At 42.7% G+C, this 11,687-nt stretch overlaps 1 protein-coding gene across 1 annotated transcript in view; it reads left to right on the forward strand.

Annotated features, from left to right (window-relative positions):
- cblb (Cbl proto-oncogene B, E3 ubiquitin protein ligase) overlaps nucleotides 1-9,315 on the forward strand; it is a gene marked incomplete at its 3' end in the record, with an annotated part of 68,232 nt that extends 58,917 nt beyond the window's left edge. Inside the window, exons 14-17 of the mRNA XM_025911025.1 lie at nucleotides 134-225; nucleotides 5,798-5,932; nucleotides 6,291-6,355; nucleotides 9,272-9,315. Of these exons, the coding sequence (XP_025766810.1) occupies nucleotides 134-225; nucleotides 5,798-5,932; nucleotides 6,291-6,355; nucleotides 9,272-9,315 (336 nt within the window). The remainder of the gene's footprint in view (nucleotides 1-133; nucleotides 226-5,797; nucleotides 5,933-6,290; nucleotides 6,356-9,271) is intronic.
- Nucleotides 9,316-11,687: the final 2,372 nt, after the last annotated feature.

Below are 11,687 nucleotides of genomic sequence, written 5' to 3' on the forward strand. Positions count from 1 at the left end.
CCAATATTTTTATAAAAGGTCTTTTTTTTTCATCATTAAGGATGGGTTCTTCTACATGAAATATATTTTGATTTATTTCTGACTGCCACATCACAGCTACCACATCCATTTTCTCTTTTGTGTGTCTGTGCAGCCCTTCTGTAATGGCGAGCAAGTCAGTGATGAGTACGACATCGTTCCCTCACGGCAGTTGCCAACTCAGTCCAAACTTGGTAGTAGCCACAAGTGAGTATCACATCACACACACACACGCAGGCACGCACACACACATAAATATTTATCTAGCTGGATATGAACAAATATTCCCAGAAAATATCCTGGAAATTTCTGGTTAATCTGCATTTTAGGTCAGTTTTGATGCTGCTCTAAAACTGTAGATTAACCAGCCTTTGACAAGGCTGTGTCTCAGATTTTGAGTCAAGATTGTGTGCTTTAAAAAAAAATGAAAACATACTGTTATGCTGTGCATGCTATAGACCTCTTGGATACTCAGTTGTATAGACTGTGGGATATTTAGCTATAGAAGTGTGTATACCAAAAATGAATTGGAATAAAACATGTCGTCTTAAGTCTTTAATCACACTACGTGGAAACAACAGAAACTACAAGACTTGTGTTTAACCTTATTTTCAGCAAGTAAGCTTTACATGTAAATTGTAGATTTTAAACTAGCCATGGATTTGAAGTAGATAAAGTGCTTAAAGTGTAAAACACTGTATACATGGATAAATGGGACAAATGTAAAATGCCTTGAGTGGTCAGTAAGATTAAGAGTGCTCTGATACATGTTTAAAAAAAATCTCCCCACTCGCCACGTGGGCTGTCTTTATTCTTGAAGTTTGGGTCCTCTACCAGAAGCCTGGGATGTCTAGTGCAGTGTCTTTGCTGTTCCTATGACTAGGATATTGTTCTTGGCATCTGCTGGAACCACACTCCCCCAGCTTGGGGGGGGTCACTGCCCTGTTTACCACATGGACAACAGTTGCCTTCACCTTACACATTTTTTCTAGCTCCTCTTTCAGTCCTTGGTATGTTTCCAGCTTCTCATGTTCCTTCTTCCTTCTTGTTGTTACTCCTAGTATAGCTAAATCTATCACTGCAACCTTTTTCCTCTGCTTGTCCATCATTACTAGTTGAGTGAAAGCAAAGTAAGCAAAGATGATAAAGCAGCTGATGATGGCAGTTTTCAAGAGTGATCCACTTACCGACATGTCTTTTATGGAAGACTCTAAACAGAGATGGACCAATCCGATATTACCGGTATTGGTCCGATACTGACCTAAATTACTGGATCAGATATCGGAGAAAAATAAAAAAAGGAATCCAATCCATTAAATATCACAAAAGCACCTCACAAAACTTGCGACATGGCGTAACCCAGCTCATAACCTTAGCACGTTGGAGAAATATGCGTCACGTAATAGAGCAGCTGTGGCGTGCAAGACCTGTCGGCGGTCTGGTTGAGCATTTGGAGCCTTGCTACGTGCTTCCAAACTGGCATTTCGTCTCCGAGAAAGGTATCCCAGAGAAGTAAAGCAAGTGTGTAAGTCTGAATGTTTGTAAAGCATTGCCACGTTAAGCTTAACAACCGATATATGGAGCGACTGCCTTTCATTCTCTCCCTCTCCTGTTGCTACTTCAATCATGAAACTGATCAATGATCACCTGATCGGCTTTTCTGTCGCAATTCTGTCTCTCGTTTGTTTATCGCCCACTTCGCGCCAGAAAGAAGAAACCAGCGGATAAACAACAGCAGAATGTTTAAGCTTGATAAACTGTTGTTAGAATTTATTTAATATTACTTTCTACACCAGGATCCTTTTCTACGTAGCTGACAGCTGGTCAGTGTGCAGGGGGCGGGTCTAGCAAAGTTTAGCCAGGGGGGCCATATAGGGCATTAACAGGGAAAGGGGGGCACAAATACATACTTCTCTTTCTTATTCTCATGTCTAGCTTTTAATAAATAAATATCTGAATCTTACATCATCTGATGTCAAATGTATAGAAATCCATTATTGTATATAGGAACTATTAAGTGAAATTTATAACCTGGTAAGATGTAGTACCTTTTCTCCTACCATGTTGCAGTCTGCAATTCTGTTGAAGAAAGATGTTGAATCTATTTAATTATTGTGGAAAAATTATTGATTTCTGTGCGGTTTTTTTTTTTGTTTTTGCATGTGCATTAAATTAAAGTTGAATACGTCAATTAAGCATTACAAGGTGGAGGGTGGTTCCCTTTTTTTTTTTTTTTTTTGGGTGCAGTGTATTTTTTGCGTACAGGTATAGCAGAATAGCTTTAGTTTTGTTTTGTTTTTTTAAACTTGAGTATGAACTTATACAAAATGTAGCAAGATATTAAAAAAAATGTTTTATTGATTATAAAATACGCTATATCGGATTTATATCGGTATCGGCAGATATCCAAATTTATGATATCAGTATCGGACATAAAAAAGTGGTATTGTGCCATCCCTAATTCTAAACACATAAATCTCAATGTGAGGATAAACTAGAATTTTCCATAACAGGGAGTATATATGAAACTTTTCGTTTGTTTTCTCTGTGGGTTCAGATCTTTTACCAATGATGTCTTACAGGTTAAGGGAAATCTGATGGTTAGAAACTGCTCTTAAAAGCAATGGCTGAATGATAATAGCCTTTTAGCTATAGTAAGTATTAGATTAGATATTTCTGTGTATCCAGATCTACTGGAGGCAGGAGATAGAGCTGATACTTCTGATGAAGCTTTAACCCAAAGGGGAGGCTCAAACTGAAAAAATATTGTGTGATTGTGTGATTGATGTACATATACTTTCAAATGTTGGCATCTGCCTTCCACACTTTGCCTTCCAGTGAAACCAAAATTGAGTAGTTTGGCATCAACTCAACCCACTGTGTTTGGAGGAAGAGAAATGCTGAGTATGACCCAAATAACACCATTCCCACAGTCAAGTAGAAGGTGGAAACATTATGCTTTGGGGCAGTTTGTCTAAGGGTAGAGGATGACTTCACTACATTGACAGGGAAATGGACCGGATCATGTTTCTTTTCAATTCAATTCAATTCAATTTTATTTATATAGCGCCAAATCACAACAAAAGTCGCCTCAAGGCGCTTCATAGGTACAGAGAAAAACCCAACAATCATATGACCCCCTATGAGCAAGCACTTTGGCAACAGTGGGAAGGAAAAACTCCCTTTTAACAGGAAGAAACCTCCAGCAGAACCAGGCTCAGGGAGGGGCAGCCATCTGCTGCGACCGGTTGGGGTGAGAGAAGGAAAACAGGATGAAAGACATGCTGTGGAAGAGAGACAGAGGTTAATAACAGATATGATTCAATGCAGAGAGGTCTATTAACACATACTGAGTGAGAAAGGTGACTGGAAAGGAAAAACTCAATGCATCATGGGAATCCCCGACAGCCTACGTCTATTGCAGCATAACTAAGGGAGGATTCAGGGTCACCTGGTCCAGCCCTAACCATATGCTTTGGCAAAAAGGAAAGTTTTAAGCCTAATCTTGAAAGTAGAGATAGTGTCTGTCTCCCGAATCCAAACTGGAAGCTGGTTCCACAGAAGAGGGGCCTGAAAACTGAAGGCTCTGCCTCCCATTCTACTTTTAAATACTCTAGGAACAACAAGTAGGCCTGCAGTGCAAGAGTGAAGTGCTCTAATAGGGTGATATGGTACTACAAGGTCATTAAGATAAGATGGGGCCTGATTATTTAAGACCTTAGCAGGATTTTGAATTCAATTCTGGATTTAACAGGAAGCCAAAACAGGAGAAATATGCTCTGTCTTTCTAGTCCCTGTCAATACTCTTGCTGCAGCATTTTGGATTAGCTGAAGGCTTTTCAGCGAGTTTTTAGGACATCCTGATAATAATGAATTACAGTAGTCCAGCCTGGAAGTAATAAATGCATTAACTAGTTTTTCAGCATCACTAAGAGACAGGATATTTCTAACTTTAGAGATGTTGCGCAAATGGAAGAAAGCAGTCTTACATATTTGTTTAATATGTGCGTTGAAGGACATGTCCTGGTCAAAAATGACTCCAAGATTCCTCACAGCATTACTGGAGGCCAAGGTAATGCCATCCAGAGTAAGAATCTGGTTAGATACCATATTTCTAAGATTTTCAGGGCCGAGTACAATAACCTCAGTTTTATCTGAATTAAGAAGCAGAAAGTTAGCGGCCATCCAGGTCTTTATGTCTTTAAGACATTCCTGCAGTTTAACTAATTGGTGTGTGTTACCTGGCTTCATGGCTAGATAGACCTGCGTGTCATCTGCATAGCAGTGAAAATTTATGCTATGTCTTCTAATGATGCTGCCTAGGGGAAGCATGTATAATGTAAACAGAATTGGTCCTAGCACCGAACCCTGTGGAACACCATAATTGACCTTAGTGTGTGAAGAGGACTCTCCATTTACATGTACAAATTGGAGTCTATTAGATAGATATGATACAAACCACTGCAGTACAGTACCTGTAATACCTACAGCATGTTCTAATCGCTCTCATAGGATATTATGGTCAACAGTATCGAACGCCACACTAAGGTCTAGCAGGACAAGCACAGAGATGAGTCCACTGTCAGAGGCCATAAGAAGATCATTGGTAACCTTCACTAAAGCTGTTTCTGTGCTGTGATGAGCTGTGAAACCTGACTGAAACTCTTCAAATAAGCCATTCCTCTGCAGATGATCTGTTAGCTGTTTGACAGCTACTCTTTCAAGGAGTTTTGATATGAAAGGAAGGTTGGAGATTGGCCTATAATTAGCTAAGACTGCTGGGTCTAGAGATGGCTCTTTGAGTAAAGGTTTAACTACAGGCACCTTGAAGGCCTATATTTTACTATTGGTTTACCATAGAAAGTAAAATTTTGGATGAGAACCTCCTTCCCTCAACGAAATCACTAAAGCAAAATCACTTTTTTGCACCACAGACCGGTTTAATGTCAGATTATATTTTCATGGACCAGCCTTTAAGGTGTTGCAGATAAATACAACAAAATAAAATGATATGAAATTGTGTAACTTTATTAGCAGCGTCCTCCTGAAATGCGCCAATAACATTGAGAGTCCTCCTCTCTACCCCTTAATGCTCTCTGGTTGCTATGGTAATGCGTAAATATTTCTTTGAAAATAAGACACAACTACAACACAGGAAAAGTTAACAATAAAAACCCTGAAAACCATAAATTTCACACCCAAGCATCAACTCTCGTGGCCCAGTGCCAGACCACTCATGGACCTATACCGGTCTGTGGACCGGGGGTTGTGGACCGCTGGTGTATGGGGCTTGTGGCTAGAGTGGCTATAGAAGAAGGTCGTGAAGTGGCCTTGTCAGTCTCCTGACCTCAGTACTATAGCGAGGTGAAGCTTGAAGTTGCCAACCAGGCAACCAAGAAACCTTAGATAGCTGTAAAGAGGAGTGGGACAAAATCCCACCTGAGAGATATGAAAAACTGATAACAAGAAATTATGCCAAGAAAATTAGTATTCTTGACCAAGTACTAAAACTAGGTTTTGCTCCCCAAGATCAAATACTTATTTCACTCAATGACATGCAAATCTGTTTATAATAACTTTTGAGGGGTTTTTAACTCTTGTTTTTTCTGGGTTGTTTTTTTGGTTGAATTCTGTCTCTATCCTTTGACAGGAGCAAACCTCTGGCAGAAAAAGGGTTAGAAAGGGCTTTTGCATAAGATTCCCTCTTATAGTTAACCATTAGCCAAACTAGCTGATGTAGGCAAAGGTTGTTTTGACAAAACAAATGTCATCTTTGCAGATCCTCCAACCCTTTTAGCAGCCCTGTGTTAGAACAACATCAGAGGGCAATGGAAGGACCGGAGGGCAACTGTCACATTCCTTCATCCATTCTGTGCCTGAGTCAGACTCCTGTCTGCATCACTGTAGCAAGCAGGTATTGGTCTTCACACACATTGTATATAGTTAGTTCCATAGGTAGTTGGTGAACAGAGGGACAAAACATCAGCTACTGGTAGACAGAGCAGTTGCCCAAGACTTGTCTTCACCTTTCACCTTGGTTCTCCAGCTCCTCTCTCCGCCCTTAGTATTTCCAGCTTCTCATGTTCTTCTTCACAGTGTTCTTCCTGATGTAGCTATCAGTTTATATAGCTACAGCTATCATTACGGCCTTCTTCCTCTGCTTGTCGACCACTACTATGTCCGTTTGGTATGCCATCACCAGTTTTCTGTCTGTATGTCATTAGAGTTTAGTTGGGGTGCTGTGATTCAGTTACATTTTGTTGCTCATGCAGGTCCTTGGAAAATAGCCCTCCAGATCTGTCCTTTGAGGAGGAGAAGCCCCGGTCCCTTGGGCCTGGTGAGTCTTTCAAGTATTAATTAACTTACATTTTTGGCTCATATATCGTTGCTATGAGCAGGTCAGGCTACATCGTTTTTTCATGTTTTGATTAAGGGACCCATTGAGGCAGAAATTACCTTCTGTATATTTAAAATAAAAGAGTACAAGAAAACTTTCTGGAGAAATTGTGGTGGGATTGTTGCTACTGGCAGACTAGGTCTGGGGCTATTGGTGGCACTAAAAACCTTGTTGCTACAGCTTGTTGCTGTAAAGTGAAAACAGGCATACCTAAGGCATACCTAAGGCATACCTAAGGCAGACATTTTAAAAATGACATATGTGCATCTTACCCATACTGTATATTCATAATGGGAAACTGAGAAACACATGGGCCATGAAAAATTATCCTTAAAGTACTTCAGTCTGCAATCTGTAGTTACATTCAGAAAATGAATTTTACAGAGATGGACTTGCTAGTGTGTTTTGGGACCTAAGTGTGCTTCAGCTTGAGGTCACGAACAGATGACCAGACATTCTCCTTCAGGATGTTTTGGTAGAAAGCAGAAATTCATGGTTCCATTTACTACAGCAAATCTTTCAGGTCCTGAGGCAGCAAAGCAGCCCCAGACCATCACACTATGACCCCTATATTTTACTGTTGGTTGATGTTCCTTTTCTGAAATGCTGCGTTACTTTTACGCCGGGACACACACCTTTGGGGGGGAGGGAGGTGCATGTTATTCTTTTTTTTTTTTCTTTTTTTTTCTTTTAAACCTGTCCCGTTTGGTTCTTTTGCCATCAGAATTATTGTCTAAAGGCGAAGAAAGATGCCCAACGGATTTACTTTACCAAATGGACCATCCCAGCCTTGCCGTAATGGTCCATTTGATTCACCTTTTATTGTTTATTTTATTTTCACTTGCTGAATACGGGACAGACTTGACTGGTGGAAAGAAAGGGGAGAAAGAAAGAGGGAAAGAAAAACAGCTGAGAAGAGGGACGGGGGAGAAGGGCAAAAACCAAAAACCAACAGAATAAGCAGACAAAAAATACATATATCGATCACCTGGGTCACCTGTTGAGAAAGAAAAAAAAAAGAAAGCAAGCAGAAGAAAACGAGAGTAATAAACAACATCACAATGATATATGGGAATATGACAGTAAATACTAAATATTAAACATTATTGTGCAGCACGTGAGAACGACAGCGCACAGTGTGCTTTGAGGTAGGAGCCAAAAAGGGTGTAGTTTGTGTGTGTGATCACCCGTGTGTGCACCTGTGAGCATGAACGCGCTTGTTTTTAAAAGGTTCCTTCATGTAATGATCTGCTAGAGGGTGTGGGGGGCCACTGCCCCGTCCTCCAGGGCATGAAGCAGGTATGGAGGAGATCAAAACTCCAGACATCCAGAGGCCCCCAGAACACAAGAGACCAAGGAAGACCAACAGAGGGGCAGCCGCGCCACTATCCCAGAAAGAGCTGAGGAGAGTCCCAGATGAGGGGTCACTCAGCAGCCGCGGAGCAGAAGCCAGGGGGGGTTGCAGTGACGTGCCCGTGAGCTCCGCCGGCAGCCAGCTGTGCCTGAGTGACCGAGCCCCGGGCCGAGAGGCCGAGGGCACCCCATCCCCGAAGTGGCCCGAGCGAGCCCCAGGCTCCAGGCCCCGATAAACAGCCGCCAAGGAGTGAGCCGGTGGGTACCTGGGCGCCCACCCCCGGACACAAAGAACCACCAACGCACCGATGTCTGAGGGCGTCTGCCACCGGCAGGGGAAGTGGTGGGGGAGATGGGCCTCCAAACCTTGGAGGGCCTGAGATGTCCCCAGAGAGGTGGCGTCTGATACCCAACCTGACATATAGACACAGACAAACAGGCACACACAGATACAAACATCTATTCCCACCCTCATGCTCTCATATACAATTACTCAACACTCACCCAACGTGGAGACGGACATAAAGAGACGCTGTACACACAATCACACTCCCCAAGCGTACTCTAAGCCCCGGGTCTAGGTACCCTTGCCCCTGGAGGGGGAAACTGCGCCCAGACCCAGGTGATGTTACCCTTTTCCCTGCGGTGGGGAGAAGCAGACTGCCCCGACTCCGCAGCAGCAGGGAGGCCCCACATTCCAGACCCCAGTCGGACGGCCAACTCCTCCTCCTAGCCCCCCCCGCTCCAGCAGGCCGCAGAGAACGGGGGTGTAGGAAGACTCCAAACCTCCCTCCACCCGCTCATATGTAGTGTTGATGTATGTGTGTTCTAAGGTGCAATTAAAACCCAGGAGGGCATGGAGCCACCTGCCAGAGCAGCAGGTAAGCGTATAGCCCCTCCTGCTAGCCCTCAATGTCTACGTGTATTTAAAATTGAGAGGTGGGCAACGACGCCAGGGGTGAGGTGTACACCCTGATGGTAATTTGGAATCCGTGTAGCGTGCCCACCCCCAAGATCCTATATGTATGAGTAATGAGAGTGTGAGTAATGTGAATGTCTAAGTTGTGGGATAAAATTGAGGCAGAGGCAGCCAGAAGGGGACAGAGGGGGGGGATGTCTCCTCTGCACCCTGGTGACACACCCCTACCCCAAGGCCCTGCATGTGTGGGTGATTGTGGTGGAGCGGGAAGAGGGAGGCAGCTGGAGATGGGGAGGGAAGGAAGGGAGGGCAAGTGACCCCTCCCTGGGGCCAGCTCCCCCGCTGACCCCAGTAGGCACCCCCATACTCTGCAACCCGCCAGGGAAAGGGGGCCCAGGCCCATCCGGACCGGGGCCCAATGCAGCAACGCCGCCCAGCCCCACAGAGCCCGGGACAGTCCACCCGACCCCACCACAGAGAAAACTGCACCCACCCCATCATCCACTCATCTTCCAGACTACACAAGACAATAGACGCCCAGGCTGAGATCTTCCTCCACCTCTCCTGTATCTCCCCTCCTGCAGAGAGAGTTCCTGAAGAGAGGAAATCTCCTGCAGGATTTGACAACCTCCCCCACCAGTTGAAGAGCCCCCCAGGTGGTTCGATGCACAGGCGGCACCCCGCGCCAGGACTGGGCCCCATACACCCACCCGCCCACAACCCCGGCAACACACCAACCAGGACCCAAGCCCCTGAGGCTTGGCCAGGGCCCCAGCCCAGAGACGGAGTGCCCCCAGAACCTCACGCCCATCCCGGACTTCAGTGCATGTTATTCTGCTGATGACAGCAGCACTAATGATCTAGGAAAACCATATATCACTTTACATGTTTTCTTGAATTTTTTTTTAACAAATGCTGTTTCTGTTTTCTACCATCAGATTAAATTTGAAAACAATAACTGTGGACACTAAAATGTTAACAAAAAGACAGACAGACAAACAAATAAACTGAACTGATTACATACTCCCTCCCTTTGGGGCAACAATGACCATTTTTTTACAATGTAAGATGGAATTTAACATAGACTGAGTGGCACACTGCTTAAACCTTATATACGGTACATGCATATGTGAGTTTAATGGGGAACTACAAGTACTGGAATTACCGCTCCTTTTTGTTTGGATCTTTCTTTGTCTCTGTCTATATACACTACATTATCAACTGTGCCTGTTTTTGTTCTCTGCATTACCATTTACCAGTTCTAAACCAAGCTTAGTGATGTGTGACTCACCATTCATTTCACTGGTGACTAATTTTTTACAATTTTGGCAAATGTTCTAGTGCACAGGCTCAGTAGCACATTTATGTAACACAAGCAGCACCTGTGGAAATTTCTAACATGTCAGGTTCTAACATTCTTGACTCCACAGAAAGGTGTGGCTTGTCTCATCCATTCTGCTAGTTTTAGGGTATTTCCAATATTTGTGTACATCTTTTTTTGTGACGTCAAAATGCAACAGAATTAACGACTCGTGGCTGTGTTCATCAACCTGTTATGTGTCGCATACACGTATATCTTTTGGACAGTCTGGTGGTTCTCTTTTACAGAGCTTACAGAGCTTGTAAGCAAAGCTCTGTCTTCCTTGGACATTGGATCAGGCCTTTGACACTGATGTGGTTCAGCATCTCAGCAAAAGAAATCATCCTTTTGATGTCAGTAAATTGTGAACATTACAGTATTGTCAGAACTCTTTTTACTTCCTGTTAAAAAAACAAAGCATTCTACGTAGACAGAGAATAGGCAGTTTTATTCCTTCATTTAGATTGCATATATACCTTAACTTATTTCACTTTGACCTTTGACTGTACTTGAAGTTTTTTATATATTTTTGCTTTTAGGAACATGTTTACTTTTAAAAAAGTAAATTTAATATGGCACATAATACAATCTAGGGGGTTATTATTATTATTATTATTTTTTACAGATACTGTATGCAGTTAAACTTATAAAACCTGCCATTTCTAAAATATAACCCAATGAGCAATTCCTTTTGAAAGATCTGTTTTTTCCCTTTTGAATCTTTATTATTGCTCATTCATAAGACAAAGTATTTCTTAGCCGATTACTCAATTAATCATTGAAATTATAGATAGAATTCTTGATTACTATAATAATATGCCAAATATCCTTGGGCAAGATGCTCAGGAAGTTACTAACCCCATGTTGCTCGTATGAATGCATGTGAATGTTAGATAGGAAGCCCTTAGAAACAGCGTAGAAAAAAGTGCTTGTGCGAATGGGTGTGAATTTACCGTCATCGTTAGGTTCTCTCAAATAAGAGTTAGATTCAAGCAAGATTGCACCATTCATTTCTTATGCCACTATTTTGCTTATCCTGTTCAGTGGCACTAAAAATATCTTGGCTATGCTTCTCATATTTGTCTCCATTATGCTTAATAAGTTCACAAACTCGCTCAGGGTACTGCGAATTTGGCAGTGTGACAACAGCATAGTCATGGATGGACTTGCTTGTAGGGAGGTTACTGGTTTAAAGCTGGCTTTCTGAGCAACGTGGCAGGTAAAGTTTAAGCATGTGCGTGTTGTTCAGTAAACGTACAACATTCTTATCCTTTGCTCCTTTGCCATATACTACCCTGTAGGTGGCAGCAAAATCAGCCAGCCACATTGCCTTAAACTCTGGCATTGATGGTCTTGATTTACATGTGTCAGGTAATCCACTCATCCATATATTTTATGAGTCTGAGTCTCAGATCATGGTCTCTGAGCATAGTTGCTTTGGGAATCTACAGTGGCTTGCGAAAGTATTCGGCCCCCTTGAACTTTTCCACATTTTGTCACATTACAGCCACAAACATGAATCAATTTTTTGAGAAGTGGAACGAAAATCATACATGATTCCAAACATTTTTTACAAATAAATAACTGAAAAGTGGGGTGTGCGTAATTATTCAGCCCCCTGAGTCAATACTTTGCAGAAC

Source organism: Oreochromis niloticus, linkage group LG10, assembly GCF_001858045.2.
Source record: "Oreochromis niloticus isolate F11D_XX linkage group LG10, O_niloticus_UMD_NMBU, whole genome shotgun sequence".
In the NCBI taxonomy this organism is placed as follows: domain Eukaryota; kingdom Metazoa; phylum Chordata; class Actinopteri; order Cichliformes; family Cichlidae; genus Oreochromis; species Oreochromis niloticus.